Below are 15,618 nucleotides of genomic sequence, written 5' to 3' on the forward strand. Positions count from 1 at the left end.
AAAACTTGATTAGAGAATATTTCCAACCCCATTAAATTAGCTAAGAGTAAGAACATTCCAAGGGGCTTCCTAGGTGGCTTGGTGTTAAAGAACCCGTCTGCCAATGCAGAAGACGCAAGAGATGTAGGTTTGATCCCTTGATCGGGGGAGGATACCCTGGAGGAGGAAGTGGCAGCTCATTCTAGTATTCTTGCCTGGAAAGTTCCATGGACAGAGGAGCCTGGTGGGCTCCAGTCCTTGGGATCACAAGGACATAGTCGAGCAACTGAGCACACACATAAGAACATTCCAGAGAGTCTGAACCTGAGTGTCACACTAAAAACTTTGTACGTTGACTTGTATGAGGTACTCAGTGACGTCACCCACTGGTTTCTGTGTATTATTTGCTCCAATCTGTAAGGGCCCATTGGAAAGCCTAAAGTAATTCTAGGCTTCTCTGAGGTCCTTACTTCCTGTATCTAATACTGAATGCAAAAAAGACTTAACTTCTAATCAGACCAGAGAAGCTGAGGATTCTCATCAACCATATTGAGAAATGTACAGAGAAATGTCCTAATTCGTGAACATTATTGTTCAGCAGCATCCCAGAGTGATAGTTTGCAAGTTAATTTCCCAGGTAGCCTAGGGGTTCAGACGTCACACCATTGTTGGATCTAACTTCATCTATTTAAAATCCTGTAATGAAAGAGACACAAAAATTTCTAATGCCAGTGACTAACTTGTGCTGTAGGTTAACTCGCTTGGGGATAGACCTTAGAATAAAATTTCTTCTGCCTTTCTGTACATAGATTGGAAACTTTTGTGAACAAGGACCTAAGTAGAGAACCCCTAGCTCTGCTGTGAATGTAGGCTGCGTGAGTCGCATTTAGTTGTGCAGCCAGCCAGTCCCCCAGCTTTCCCGTGCCGGCCTTAATACATGTCCAGCAAGGCCTCGGCACAGCTGTTTGAGAACTTGCTTTTTCCACAGACTAATAGAAATAGTGACTCTTCACATACTGCATGTGATGCAATATGTGTAAGTTAGGCTTATTTTACATTTTAGCTGCCATTTTTCAAATTTTATTTTTTTTTAGTGAGGAATACTGTTGCTTGGGCTTCCCTGGTGGCTCAGACAATAAAGAATCTGTCTGCAGCGCAGGAGAACGGGTTTGATCCCTGGGTTGGGAAGATCCCCCCTGGAGAAGTGAATGGCAACCTTCTCCAATATTCTTACCTGGAGAATTCCATGGACAGAGGAGCCTGGTGGGCAATAGTCCATGGGGTTGCCAAGAATCAGACACAACTGAGCGATTAATATTTTTACTTTTTCACTTTTTCACTGTTACTTATCTGAAGAAAATTAATACCTTTGAAAAAAAAAGTCTCTAATGCTCTTCATGAACACCTCTGATTCATTTTAATAAAGAGCTTCTAGAAAGCAAGAAGTTTTGGGAACCCATTACCATGTACAACCACTTTATCACTCTATGTAGATCAAGAGTATCTTGCTATTTTGCAGCATAAACAAACCATGGAAATAAGTTAACCCCTGCAGCTGATATAGGGCTGTAGGTGTCGTTCACAGCCTCTTTTTATCAGAATTTTATATTCTTCAAAACAGTCTGTTTTGCACTGATAACTTTTAAAGGAGCATTGCTGGTTATTTCTAAAAGTATGGAATTTTTCCGGTCTTCAAAATGGAGCTATAGAGTTCTGTTCTGGACAATTCTTTCTACTTTCACATTTGTAGTATGAAAGAGCATCAATGCCATTAAGTACACAAGCTCACTATTCATAGAATTTATTACTATTTCAGATAGTTAAAATTTTGGTATCCAGAATGTAAACAACATGAAAACTAAATAATAGAGTAAAATGAATTTTAAGATATGGAGAGTAAATAAAAACTACTATGGCAAAAGGTCTGCTTTGCATTCTGAACATAAGTCTTTCTATCATTTTTGAAGTTTATTGGAGTTTGCCTGTTTAGCAGTTCCATATTATATGTAAGCTGGACTTTGTAAAGAGCACTCAGCCAGAGGCAATAAAAATGGGACCTGTTTGTGTTGAAGAGGTAGAAAAGGAATTAGGAAGGAGTATGTCATGATCCTTTTTATCTGCTCTCCATTTTTAACTGGACTCAGCCCTGTCTCTCTTCACAGCAAGAAGAAAATCACTCTTCACTTTCCCAACTTCTTACAGATGCTTTCAAGAGATAAAAGTGAATGGCCTTGGAAATTGCCGTGTATCCTCTGGCTTTTATTATCCATTGTTCTTATCCTAGACTTAGGTAAATGGCTTTTGTGCTGTGCTTACTCGCTCAGTTGTGTCCAACTCTGCGACCCCATGAACTGTAGCCCACCAGGCTCCTCTCTCCATGAGGATCCTCCATGCAAGAATACTGGAGTGGGATGCCATGACCTCTGCGAAGGATCTTCCCAATCTAGGGTTCGAACCTAGGTCTCCTGCATTACAGGCAGATTCTTTACCATCTGAGCCTCCAGAGATTAGAATTTATAGGTGTCATTTCCTGTAGGTCTGGAGTGCATACTTTAGAAATATAAAATTTATTTTTAAAAGCACATTTTTGTAATATGTTGGTTTCCATAACATCTGTACCCACAAATATAGATGAGGTTTTAGGGAAGGAAAAAACAGATGACAAAATTATATGTTTAGTGAGCCTTGTAATAGAAAAAAATCTCATTGCTTGAGGCATTCTATATAAAGAGTTTTTAAAAGTAACTTTAATAAATGTATTTTGTGCTAAAAGTCTCCTAACCTTACCCCTCCCGCTGCCACCACCCTTTATCATATTCCTGCTCTGCACACTCTTCCAGAGCCTGGCCAGCAGCTTGCCCTCTTATGTCCGATTTGCTCACCTTGTGTTTGTTTGTCCTTTCTTTGCAGAGACTCTCCTTGATGACTTCCTTCTCACGTACACAGTCTTCATGACAACTGACGACTTGTGCCAGGCGCTGTTGAGGCAATATCCTTCATTAGCTTCAGGATGCTGTGTCGGCTTCCTCTCAGACAGATGCCTCACATTAGGAATTAACTGCCTTTCTTCATTTACTCAAGCCCTCAGTAGAGTGTGGCTGTGTTAAATATTAATGTCATGATAGCCGAGGTGAAAGATGAAGTGAGACAGAGTATGCAGGGGGGGCCAGAGATGCAGAGCTGCTGTTTTCACAGTCTGTGCTGTGGGTACACTGTGTTTTCTTCAAACCTGTGCACAAGGCTTTAGAACCTAGAGATGAATTTGGCCTACTGGGTAAACCCCAGAGTCAAGAGGTTGAGTGGATTGGCAGTAACTGAACTTCCAAGACAATCAATCAGTTAGTGCCAGACCACATGGGTGGGGAAGCATGCATGTGATAGTGTTTTTCTGGGCAAGCATCCTGGGGAAGACAAGGATTTCCCACTTGGGAGGTCTGACCCCCCACTCCCACCCCCAATCAGCTGTCATCATTTCAGAGCTTTGTCAGGGCAGGCTGTCTTAGGATGATGGATGTGATTAGAGGGTTAATGACCAGTTAAGGAGGCTTTAGGATTGCATACACTGACTAGAAGAGATGCAACAGATCAAAGGCCAGGAAGCCATGCCATGGAAACGCACACAGTTTCCAAATGAGTGTCTTGCCTTACAGTGTTTAAGGAAGAGTTTTTTTATCAGAAGTCAAGCCATGAAGGTCACAGGAAAAGACAAAAAGAGCGTTTGCATAAGTAGAAATAGTGCAAGATAAATCCTTATGCCTTTCAAGAGAAAAACTACAAGAAATGCATATTTTAACAAATTCTTTGTGTTTGCCTGAGTCTGTTTCACAGGTAGACATCAAAGAAATCAGATGTCCTTGCTGTACTTTTTTTTTTTTTTCTGAGTTAGTTTTCTGAATTAGTTGCTTTAATTTCATGGTTCAAAAACAAGGATTTTAAGTATTTCCCTCCCCCCCAGATGTATCCATTCTAAAATATTAAGTGTTATCTATAACTTTTCTCCTCTATTTTTAAAATTTTTATTGAAGTATATTTGATTTATAATGTGTTAATTTCTGCTGTATGGTAAAGTGGTACCATATATATATATCAGATCAGATCAGATCAGTCGCTCAGTAGTGTCCTACTCTTTGCGACCCCATGAATCGCAGCACACCAGGCCTCCCTGTCCATCACCAACTCCCGGAGTTCACTCAGACTCGTGTCCATCGAGTCAGTGATGCCATCCAGCCATCTCATCCTCTGTCGTCCCCTTCTCCTCCTGCCCTCAATCCCTCCCAGCATCAGAGTCTTTTCCAATGAGTCAACTCTTCGCATGAGGTGGCCAAAGTACTGGAGTTTCAGCTTTAGCATCATTCCTTCCAAAGAAATCCCAGGGCTGATGTCCTTCAGAATGGACTGGTTGGATCTCCACTATTCTATATATTTATAATATAAATACTATTCTGTGTGTGTGTATATATATATATATACTATTCAATTCAGTTGCTCAGTCATGTCTGACTCTTTGCGACCCCATGGACTGCAGCACGCCAGGCTTCCCTGTCCATCACCACCTCCCAGAGCCTACTCAAACTCATGTCCATCACGTCAGTGATGCTATCCAACCATCTCATCCTCTGTCGTCACCTTCTCCTCTCGCCTTCAGTCTTTCCCAGCATAAGTGTCTTTTCCAGTGAGTCGGTTCTTCGCATCAGATGGCCAAAGTATTGGAGTTTCAGCTTTAGCATCAGTCCTTCCAATGAATATATTCAGGACTGATTTCCTTTAGGATAGGCTGGTTGGATCTCCTTGCAGTCCAAGGGACTCTCAAGAGTCTTCTCCAGCACCACAGTTCAAAAGCATCAATTCTTTGGTGCTCAGCTTTCTTTATAGTCTAACTCTTACTTCCATACATGACAAATGGAAAAACCATAGCTTTGACTAGACTGACCTTTGTTGGCGAAGTAATGTCTGCTTCTTAATAAGCTGTCTAGGTTGGTCATAACTTTTCTTCCAAGAAGCAAGCATGTTTTAATTTCACGGCTGCAGTCACCATCTGCAGTAATTTTGAAGCTCAAAAAAATAAAGTCTGTTACTGTTTCCATTGTTTCCCCATCTATTTGCCATGAAGTGATGGGGCTGAATGCCATGATCTTACATATAGTATCCACAGTGTATAAATGCCACATCTTTTTATCCATTCAGTCCTTGATGTACTTTTGTAGGTTGGGGAGACAGTGGCTGAATTATGTTTTAAAATAGCTACAAAGGGGACCTCTCTGGTGATCCAATGGCTAAGACTCTGCTTTCCCAATGCAGGGGGCCAGGTTCGATCCCTGGTTGGGGAACTAGTTCCTACATGCTGCAGTTAGGACCCAAATAAATACTTCTTTTAAATGGGCAGATTATAAAAAATGTTACAAAGTCTGATACAGAATTTATCCCTGTTTTGCTATTATATATTAGCATTAAAGAACAGAGAATCCTGTCCAGTAACCCTAAAGCCTACCTGTCTTTGGTGTCATAGCATTTTCTATTTCTAGTTAATTTTTTAATGTGTCCTAGATACTCAGAAATGATAATTTGGGAGGCAGAAACACTAGGATGTTTTGCGAAGTGCCAAGCTTCTGTCTTATTCCTAAGGTTTTAAGCATGTTGCCTTTGAGGTTGTTATTTTTATTTAATTTTAACAGCGTAGTTAACACATTGTCGTTGTATACAAATTGGGGAATGCTTGTAAGTATAATAAAAATAATTCATGTTCTCTGAAATCTCATTACTTTAAGAAGCCACTGTTAACTATCAGTATATATCTTTCCAGGCAGTGACCATGTAAATAAACATAGTTAATAGAAATGGATGATCCTGACATACTCTTTTCTTACTTGCTTTCCTAATTAACAGTATATTGTGGATGCCCTATGTCAGCAAGTAGAGTGCTGGACCATCAGCCTTATGGCTACAAAAGAGCCCTTTAAATGAATATGCAGTAATTTATTTAACTGTCTTCAGTGGTTGAAGCCTTTAAGTTATGCCTATTTAATATTTTTTATCTCAGAGAAAATTAAACTAGCAGCCCTTTTTACTTACATTTGTACACTTATCCGTTTCTTTTTTTTTTTTTCCCATGTAAATTCCTGGGGGTGGACAGTTGAATCACACCACAAATTATGCTCCAGAAATCCATGCTCATTTGGCACTACTTTAGAATGTAAATTTCTGAGAATCAAAGTGTATGTGGCCTACTTCTGATGTCATCTTGATGGAAATGGTGTCCACCTATGTAGTGAGGCCAGATCTCTTGAAGCCACCCTTGTGATTAATGGCCCATCTGGTATCTCTTCAAAGTGGCATCAACCCGCACTGCTTGTGGAACTGTGTGATACATTTGTCAGTTCAATCATCCAGTCCTTATCCTCATGGCCTGCCACCAAGTGTATGTGAAGCATTTACCTGGGTTTCCTTTTGCTTTTTTCAGTGCACACCTGTTACTTTCCCTACACATGTTCTTTTCTTCCTACATATACAGATACTTGTAGATTTTTTTCAAAAATGTGCTTTAGCATATTTTATGAAAACAAGAATAAATGGATCTCTTCCTATTTTTACTTGCAACAATGCAGTATTCTTTCTTAACTATTTGCACCTATTCTGCTAAGAAGTATCAAGGCAAAGAAGAAAATTCAGATGTTCCTTGTCGGAAACGGAAGGTCTTGCATCTTGTTTCCCAGTGGATTGCTCTATACAAAGACTGGTTACATGAAGATGAACATTCAAAAATGTTTTTAAAGGTAATGTAAAACTTCCAGTTATTCAGTTACTCTTTGATGCTGAATGACTGATTTTATTTTCAGTTGTGCATTTCAGTAATCTCATTCCTATGTTACAGTCCTCTAACTTGTTTGTAATATTGAAGTTATGATTCAAAGTATTTGTTTGTTTCGACTTCTGAAGCCAAATATTTGGAGAAGGCAATGGCACCCCACTCCAGTACTCCTCCCATGGACGGAGGAGCCTGGTGGGCTGCAGTCCATGAGGTCACTAAGAGTCGGACATGACTGAGCGACTTCACTTTCACTTTTCACTTTCATGCATTGGAGAAGGAAATGGCAACCCACTCCAGTGTTCTTGCCTGGAGAATCCCAGGGATGGGGGAGCCTGGTGGGCTGCCGTCTATGGGGTTGCACAGAGTCGGACACGACTGAAGTGACTTGCAGCAGCAGCCAAATATTATTTACATAGTTAGAAATTTTTAACTTTAAATAATTCTATGTCAATAAATGTAGAAGGCAAGTTTTAAAGTCGCTCATTTAAAGTTATTTATTTTACTTGTCATGGGAATTTTTATTGCAAATGAAATAATTAAGGAAGATTAAATAAAACATACTTTAAAATTTGATAACTGCCTAATATGTTGAGATGTATTATAGGTTTAAACTAACCAGTCCCATATCTACAATAGTGGGATAAAACATTATTTTTATCATATAAGAACTATATTGACAATGTATACATTATGAAACTTTATCAGGACCTGGTGTATATTGAGACATTAAAACAATCATAACTAATAAAATTGATGCTAAACCTCGATTTACATTTTAAGTTATGTTCTTGCCTGGAGAGTCCCAGGGACGCCAGAGCCTGGTGGGCTGCCATCTGTGGGGTCGCACAGAGTCGGACACGACTGAAGCAACTTAGCAGCAGCAGCAGCAAGCTGATATGTGTTTCTAATCATGAGTAGGCTGCAGTGTCTTTTCAACACAGATGATTCTCTGGAGACAGTTTGTAGACAGCTGGACTCTTTTGGCCACCAAAAGCATGTTAGCTGTGCAGGTCAATACAGAGAAGGGGTGCAGTGGAATCCGTGTGGGGAAGAGTTCTATTTCAGAATAGGCAAGTGTCTAAACTGACTTTGTCTTCAAGAAAGAAATCACTTTGATTTCAAAATTCAAATATCTTTTAGACATCCAGTTAAAAACTGATTTAAACCAAGTCTCTGACTAAACTACTGTTATTTTCAAAACAACTGGTTAGTTTAATTCAATAGATTTCTTTTCCTTCCCAAATGATTATGTGGCTATTATTTCTAAAAATATCTTGTAGAACAGGCCTGGGAATTTTGAGTAGCTCCTACCCATAGCCCCTCAGAGCTGCCAGAGAGCCACACAGTTGAGCAAGGGGGTCTGAGGTGGAACCCCCACTCAGGAGCTCTGTGGTGCCTAGTTTAACCCCTTGCATTGTTCTGGATTCCACTTCTCTCTCTGATCAGGTTACCCACTGTTTGAGTCTTAATCCTTACAAAATAGACACCAGACCAATTCAGCTGCCATTTTCTTCCCCCCAACCCCACCCCAGACCATATACAGGAATGTGCTGGATGATGTCTATGAATACCCAATACTTGAAAAAGAGCTGAAAGAATTTCAGAAGATACTTGGAATGCACCGTCGTCAGTAAGTATTTCATTTTCCTCATCACAGATAATAAGAGAAAGCAGCACCATGTATGACAGAATTGGAGGTGTCTCAGAAAGATCATTTTGAACATTTCAGATCTGGGGTTTATCTTGACTCATTAGGTTTTCTAGTAGTAAATATGTATTTTGTTTTTATATCTCAAGATGAGTGAACACTAAATCAAGCTTACTGGCTATTTTTTTAAAAACCCTGTTCAATATGATAGGAACCAACTGAGCCATGACAGTCTGGGTGCATAAGAACAATTATTTAATAAATTATTATTTATTTTTATAAGTGTAAATATTTAATTTGTCATTTCAGTAGTTCATAGCTATCTCTAATGGGATAGGAAAAAAGTTTTATAAACAAGTCCCAGCAAACCATGGCACATGTTTAAACTTTATTTTATGGATTCCCTGAGGTTTCTTTATCAATTTAGAAAAATTGAAGGGAGGCACTTACTCTGTGACTTTTGTCATGTCCAGGTATCACTGAAGCATCTATCATTAGTCTTTCAAATTGCTAATACCTGGTTTTACTCTGATTTACCACTAACTCTTCTTCTTAATTTTGGTAAATGAAAACATCAAGTCATTATTCAGTTTTCAGATATACCTGCAAAGTTAATCTGAAGGGAAGTATTGTCCTCTGATTTGCAATATAGCTTCGACTTTTTAAACATAAAACACATCTGTTGTCAAGTTTTGACAAGCTTATATTAAGATTTCAGCAGTCACAAATGGCGCTTCTCATAGAAAATGTTAATTCAAGCTCTTCACGTTGTCAGAGACTTAAAGCCTGACTCACATTTAGTAAAGAAAGATCCTGTGCAGTGAAGGCTATATAAATAATTTTAGGGTGTACACAAATCGTGTGTAAACCTTTGTCCCAGTCATGAAAATCACACATTTAGAAGTTTAGAAATGAGCTACAGGTTGTTAATAATGAATGTGATGAATTTTGATGGTCTTCTTTTATTATCACATTCTACACTGTAAAAAATTTCTATCGCCTAAGACTAAATATGAAAATATGAACAAGCAAATGAAGCAAAAATGAAAAAGAAAGAAACATTTACATCAAAATAATACCCTACTTGGAAATGATCTATGCTGTAAGGGAGGTCTTAAAATTGGGAAAATTTAATTCTGGTTTAATACAAATTTAAATACATTAAATGCATTAATGTAATTTAATACATTCCACTTGAAAACTTACATAAAAATGGGAAATAATAGATATAAGTAAGAACATGATCTAAGTCATGATTCCTGCGTCTTTGGTATGAGATAATGAAATATCTTTTAGATGCTGGAATACAATTTGAGCTGGGGACCTGCTGAAGGCCCTGCAAGTCCTACCACACATTGAAACATCCTGGAAAAGAGCAGCCTTAGCTAGCTTATTTAGCTATCTGAAGAACAGTAATTTCACCTAAGACTTAGTGAAATGTGAATAAACTTAGAATTTCTGTGGACTGAGTAAATCCAGTTATTTCCTCAATGCTCGCTTTCTGTGAGTAGAAGGCAAAGTATACCTATTGAATAAATAGCTTCTTTTCTTCCTGGTTCACTTGAAATCCTAATGTCAAGTGTGTCTTACACAGTAAATGAATGAATACTGTGCATTTTACCGTTTTTGAAAAGCTAAAATCTCCACACGGTGCCTGAAAAGTAGTGTCTGTTGACAGTGGCTACATTTTCCTGGGTTTGAGACAAAGACTGACCTCTTGTTGTTTCCCTTTCAGCACTGTAGATGAATACTCACCGCAAAGGAAGGTGAGGCAGACCCTTCTCTCTGAAACTGGGTGATCTGAGTTAGGGACCTTGCCTTGCCCCTCTTGGCATTTCTTCATAATTAATATGAATGCTGCCCCCACCCAAGTGGGGTCAGGCAAGGAGCTGGGGGCTTCAGCTTGCCTCCCTGCTCCTGCCTCACTTAGTTTTCCCTATGCTGGCGTGGATCCAGTTGCAGCCAGGTGCCCTTGACTTTATGACATTTCTGCATTTTTTTGTGGTGCATTTTGGAATCCTGGAGTTTTCACAATGTCCCCTGAATGACATAAACTTGATTGTTAATGTTGATGTAAAAATAGAAAGTCATCTATGCAAGACTTTTTTGCCTACAAGAGTAAGAAAGTCTTGTAAGAAAAAGGTTTGCACTCTTCAACCCAACCGAGAGAGAGATCGTAGCTGGGATGAATGTGTTTCCTGTTCAGCTTCAAGGGGGAAATGCAAAATAACATGTCAGGCACAAGTTTTGTAGGAGCCGATATGTCAGGTGACAGATAATCATAATGAATTATGTACCTATTTCCCCTAAGCAAGTCACTGCTCTACAGCAGAAGTATGAAACTATGTCGGAGTGGCCTTACCCGAAAGTAAGGTTGATGTTGGGGTGGGAAAACCATATCTTTCTCAGGAGAAGCAGCTGTGGACTTTTGTAGTGGCCAGAGGTTAAAAATCACACCTGTATTCTCCAGCATGTTGTGAAGAATCAATTTGGGACTTTGTCCCTGCCACTGACCTTGGCCAAGGTCTATCCTGTTGCTCAGACTCTCCAACCTCCACTTGTATTAATTGAGGCAACTCCCAGTTTATTCCTCTAAGATTAGACGGATGGATTTCATATTCAAAAAAAATTGGCACGCTCTTTTGGAACATGTTGCAAACAGCTGTGGTTTTCCAAAGGGCAGCAATACATTCGTTCATTGTTCTTGTTCTCCCTTCTTGCAGAATAAAGCCCTTTTCCACCAATTCAGTCTGAAGGAGAACTGGCTGCAGCACAGAGGAACTGTGACAGAAAGTGAGGAAAGTGAGTATGATTTGAACAAGGGTCGGGGCAGGTGGAGGACTTTAACACAACAACGCAACTTTAATACCTCCGCCTGCCGGTAGCTGTTTGCAGCTGCCACACCCCCACCACGACAAGCACGTTAACATCCACCATGAAAGTTTTTCTTTTCTTGCCGTGCTTTAGTTTTCTTCATCACTGAGTACTGTCCCCGGAGCCAGATCATCTTTACTTTGGGAAGTAAGGGAAGGAGACCACGCAGAGTCCACTGCGTTCTTGGGGAGCAGTGCAGAGGACTGGAAAGGCACCCTTAGCTGCCTTCTCCCCTGTGTCGGTCCGTTGCCCGTGACTCACGGGAAAGTCCACTGAAAGCACTGTTCAGGGCTTGGACTGAGTCAGTCCTGGAGATTTAGAGGAGAAAATCTTGGCGGGAATAATGAAAGGAAGGATGTGCGATAGAAACCCCTCCTAGGCAAGGCCATGCAGGCAGCGCCACACATGCAGGGCGTCCTCAGTCAGTGTTCGTGCCTAAAGGGCTCGTGACATCCCACCCCCCGCCCCCGCCATCCGCAGAGGGCCCCTAGGTCAGGGCAGGGGAAGCACCTTTGCAGCACACTGGCAGTGCTGACGTGCTTCTCTGCTTCACTGTTTTATAGCAGAACAGGAAGTGGCTTCCTCCCGTTAGGGTAAAAGGTGAGTCAAGTGCAGAGCTGGGAAACAGCCATTCAGATGTTCATGCTCTTATGACTGGAGACTTTAAAACTCGCCTGCCCCAACAGTGCCAAAATTCTAAGTATAGACACTGGATATTTGCTCAACTTCTTGAACGCTTGAGCACCCAGATGTCGCAGATTCCTCTTGCGTTCCATCCTTTGTGTATAACGAGCCGCTCATGAGGGCGCTTGGTGGGCCACATCATCTGCACCAAGTGGAGGAGCAGAAAACCTCACCTCCCCCTCTCTCAGCTGCTAACCTTCCTTTCCCATCTGTCTTACAATTAGCTGTTTAATTTTCCATGCCGAGTTTCAAAGGGTCATTTCAAGATGCCTCAGACTGTTTTTGTTCATCATTTTACTAAGCGTAATGTAAACTTTCCTCACATTTAGCATTTTGTAGACTGCATCTTTGCCTTGCTCCAAAACTCCATCTTTCTATGGAAGGAAAAAAGCCTTTTCCTCTCTCACAAGTCTGTTGACAACACATAAAACAGCTGTTTGTTGAATGCTAGAGTTTTAATGACACACCCTACCAAACCTAAAACAAAATACTGTCAGTGCCTCTGTCAAAGTGTGTTTACTTTGAGGTTTATACTGGTAAACCCATAGTTTGTCTTTTGCTTCATTTACATTTCTGTGAAAACATTCCTGGGTTTATTTTTGTGGTGCCATTTAAATTGCATATTAAACTTTTCTAGGAGCTACATTCTACCTCTTTTCTTCAATCTAGAAAAGAAGAATACTTAAGTATATTATTGTCCTGTCTTTTCTAAAGAAGCTAGTGTTTTATACATTCACAATGGCTCATATAAAAGGCAAATAACATGTCAGTTATTTCCATCGCTATTAAGGCAGCTTCTGCTGTCAAATCATAAAGGAATATTTTTCCTGGGCCTGTTCACCATGATAGTGATAATGCCCTTGTAATAATGAGTAGTACCACAGACAAGAAAAAGGAAATTAAAAAGGCTGGAAATGTGACCTCCGTTTGAAAATTAAGCTCACTACCACCTTGACACAGGCAGGGGGCGGAGATTCTTTCTTGAAAGATCAAGAAGGCTTGAAGCCAAAACCATAGCAAGCGACAGATTTTTTAGGTAAAGCTTCAGTTCAGTTCAGTTGCTCAGTCGTGTCCCATCTGCAGCCTCATGGACTGCAGCACGCCAGCTTACGCGAATTCAAATAACAAAGCGTGGTGGTCTTTACTGAGCCACTGGGGCTGTTGGGAGGAGAAGTGTAAAGTGAAAATGTGTGAGTTAGACATTTTTGTAGGCTGCTTTGGGAGATCTTGGTAACCCTCACGGAAGGGTCTGTGAAGTCCAGTCCGTGTTGCACAGACTGCGCTGTGTTGTGGGTAGGCTGCCTCCTACCAGGAGCACACAACGAGCTTTGGCACGACGTGGGTCTCTCATTAGGCTCTGGGATGCCCAAGGACTACTGCAGCTTGCCCACCTGCTTTATAATGTCTCCATCTCATGTGTGTGTAAGCACGCGGCTCCGTTCTCATGCCCTCGGGCTCCCATGTGCACGTGTAAATCTAGCTGTGTCTGTCCTGTACTGAAGAGCATAGTGTGGGTGCCTTGATTTGGAAAGGTCTGTACCTTGTGGCCACAGTTCTCTGTTTACTCACAATTCTTTCACCTCATGTAGTTTTCTGCCACGTGTACATAACAGAGCACTCATACGTCAGCGTGAAGGCCACTGTTTCCAGTACAGCCCAAGAGATCCTGAGGGTTGTGGCAGAAAAGATCCAACATGCGGAAGATGATCTGGCTCTGGTAGCCGTCACCTTCTCTGGGGGTAAGTTATATTCTGTCTTTGAATATTTAATCATTCACTGGCTTGCCTCCAAAGGGAGAGAGTTGACATTTTTATGGAATAAACGTGCAGTGCGTCCCTTCTGGGTCCGCAGCTGGGTGATCACCGTAACAATGAGAAGCCTTCTACCAGAGGTGTTTCCATGACAACAGTTGGGTACCATTGAATACTGAATTTCCTCCCCAAGAACCAGAGAGGCGTGCCAGTGTTTTGAAATGTATTATAAAGCTTTACATAGTTTGTACTCTAGATAAGCCTTCTGTTTTCATGTTTAAATTAACTTGGGAAATTGCTAAAGGATGAAATTACTTTCGGAAGCAAAAAGAAAGACAGCCTTGAACTAGTCATTTTACCGGCTGACAAGTTAATACTTAAAGACTCCCTATTGAAGGAGACAAACACTGTACAATAAGCCGAAAGCTCACGGGCAGTGTTCTTTCAGGTAGACATGGGGAGTGAGCTCTGGCTATAGTCTTCTGTTGGGCCTTACTTATCCTCTGAGAACGGTTTATTGTGTGTTTTGAATAAGATCACACAGATTACAAGCTGACGCTATTGATCTTGTGACCTGAACAGAACCCTGCGCTTCCACTGGAGCCTGTCAGATCTCCGGGTTGCTGGCCTCCCATTTTTGCCTTACGATCTTTATTTAATATCTCATTAACCCTGAGAAAAACACAAAGAAAGTAACTGAGCCTCAGTAGTTGAAAAATGGGAGGACAGCATAAACTAATCAACCATGTGTTGGGGGGAGGGGGAGCAGATGAAGGGCATTTCTGTTTGCCTTTTGTTATCTCTCTAGAGTCAGGAGAAGATCAGAATGTACTTGATGTTAAAGCATTATGTGAGGGAACATTGTCTCTTCCGCTTTATTACTCAGAGGCAGATAAAATGGCCCTGCAAGCTAATCGTTTACATAGTCAAACAAATACAGCCCATCTCCCCAGTCCCAGTGCTTCTTTCCTTCCTCTCCCTGGGCGTCATGCCTCCAAAGCAAAACATTCTCTAAAGGAAAAGAGCAAATGTTTCAGAAACATATGAACTTACATGAATTTTAAGGGAGTTCAGAGAGTAGTTGAATATCTAATAAAATATATTAGGAAATACTCCAGATAATATGATATTTGTATATTAATTGTAAGTGACCAAAGATATTAAATGATTCCAGACAATAGTGAGCTTCATCAAAATGAGCATTTACCTGTCGAGGCAGTACTGTTACAGAAAGTAGTGATTGGGTCCCCATGCAGACAAAAGGTGCTGGAGAAAGATGGACCCTGAGGGGCCTGGTGGCACAGTGGGGACCGTGGCACAGTGGGGGCCCACCCCCCTTGGCAGCTGACCCAGTGTTGGCCAGGGCCGCACATGAGTCTGGGAATTAATGAATGGCTCATTTTACCCGCTATCTATTTGATGGCTGTGAAATACCATTTTTACACTTTATTAAATTAGATTCATCTGGAGTTCTGATGTGCATATACTCATAGCTAATCATCACTAGCAACACGAGCTTATCTCTTGAATTACCTCACAGATTTGGAAATATGCCATCATTTTTCATCAGTTAGTAGTTTTGTCTGTTAAGAACCTTTCTGCCTGCAGTTTTATGTCCCCCAAACAATAATGTTCTTATGAAGGAAAAAAAAAAAAAAGCCCACAGAACCTATTGTATTCCTTGCTCTAGTTACATAATTTTTAATAAATAATGTTTTCAATGCTGTGTCAAAATGAAATGACAATGAGATCTACTGTTATTTTCTCTTTCTCAAAAGAAAATGCACGTTGGCCATGTTGTTGGTTTCTCTGAAAGGACTAGTACTGTTGTTCTCACAGCTCTTAGTAGGCTTCTAGCTGTTTTGTGCCCAGGGGAA

General features: G+C 40.7%; 1 protein-coding gene across 2 annotated transcripts in view; it reads left to right on the forward strand.

Annotated features, from left to right (window-relative positions):
- RAPGEF5 (Rap guanine nucleotide exchange factor 5) overlaps positions 1-15,618 on the forward strand; it is a 235,128-nt gene that overhangs the window by 185,194 nt on the left and 34,316 nt on the right. For both annotated transcript variants that reach the window (XM_086397408.1, XM_086397410.1), the window contains exons 12-17: positions 2,890-2,968; positions 6,605-6,749; positions 8,317-8,414; positions 10,168-10,198; positions 11,156-11,234; positions 13,580-13,729. In XM_086397408.1, coding sequence (XP_086253534.1) covers positions 2,890-2,968; positions 6,605-6,749; positions 8,317-8,414; positions 10,168-10,198; positions 11,156-11,234; positions 13,580-13,729 — 582 coding nt within the window. The remainder of the gene's footprint in view (positions 1-2,889; positions 2,969-6,604; positions 6,750-8,316; positions 8,415-10,167; positions 10,199-11,155; positions 11,235-13,579; positions 13,730-15,618) is intronic.

This window comes from Bos grunniens, chromosome 4 (genome assembly GCF_055505025.1).
Source record: "Bos grunniens cultivar Pamir isolate PY7600 chromosome 4, Bosgru_T2T1.0, whole genome shotgun sequence".
NCBI classification, from domain to species: Eukaryota; Metazoa; Chordata; class Mammalia; order Artiodactyla; family Bovidae; genus Bos; species Bos grunniens.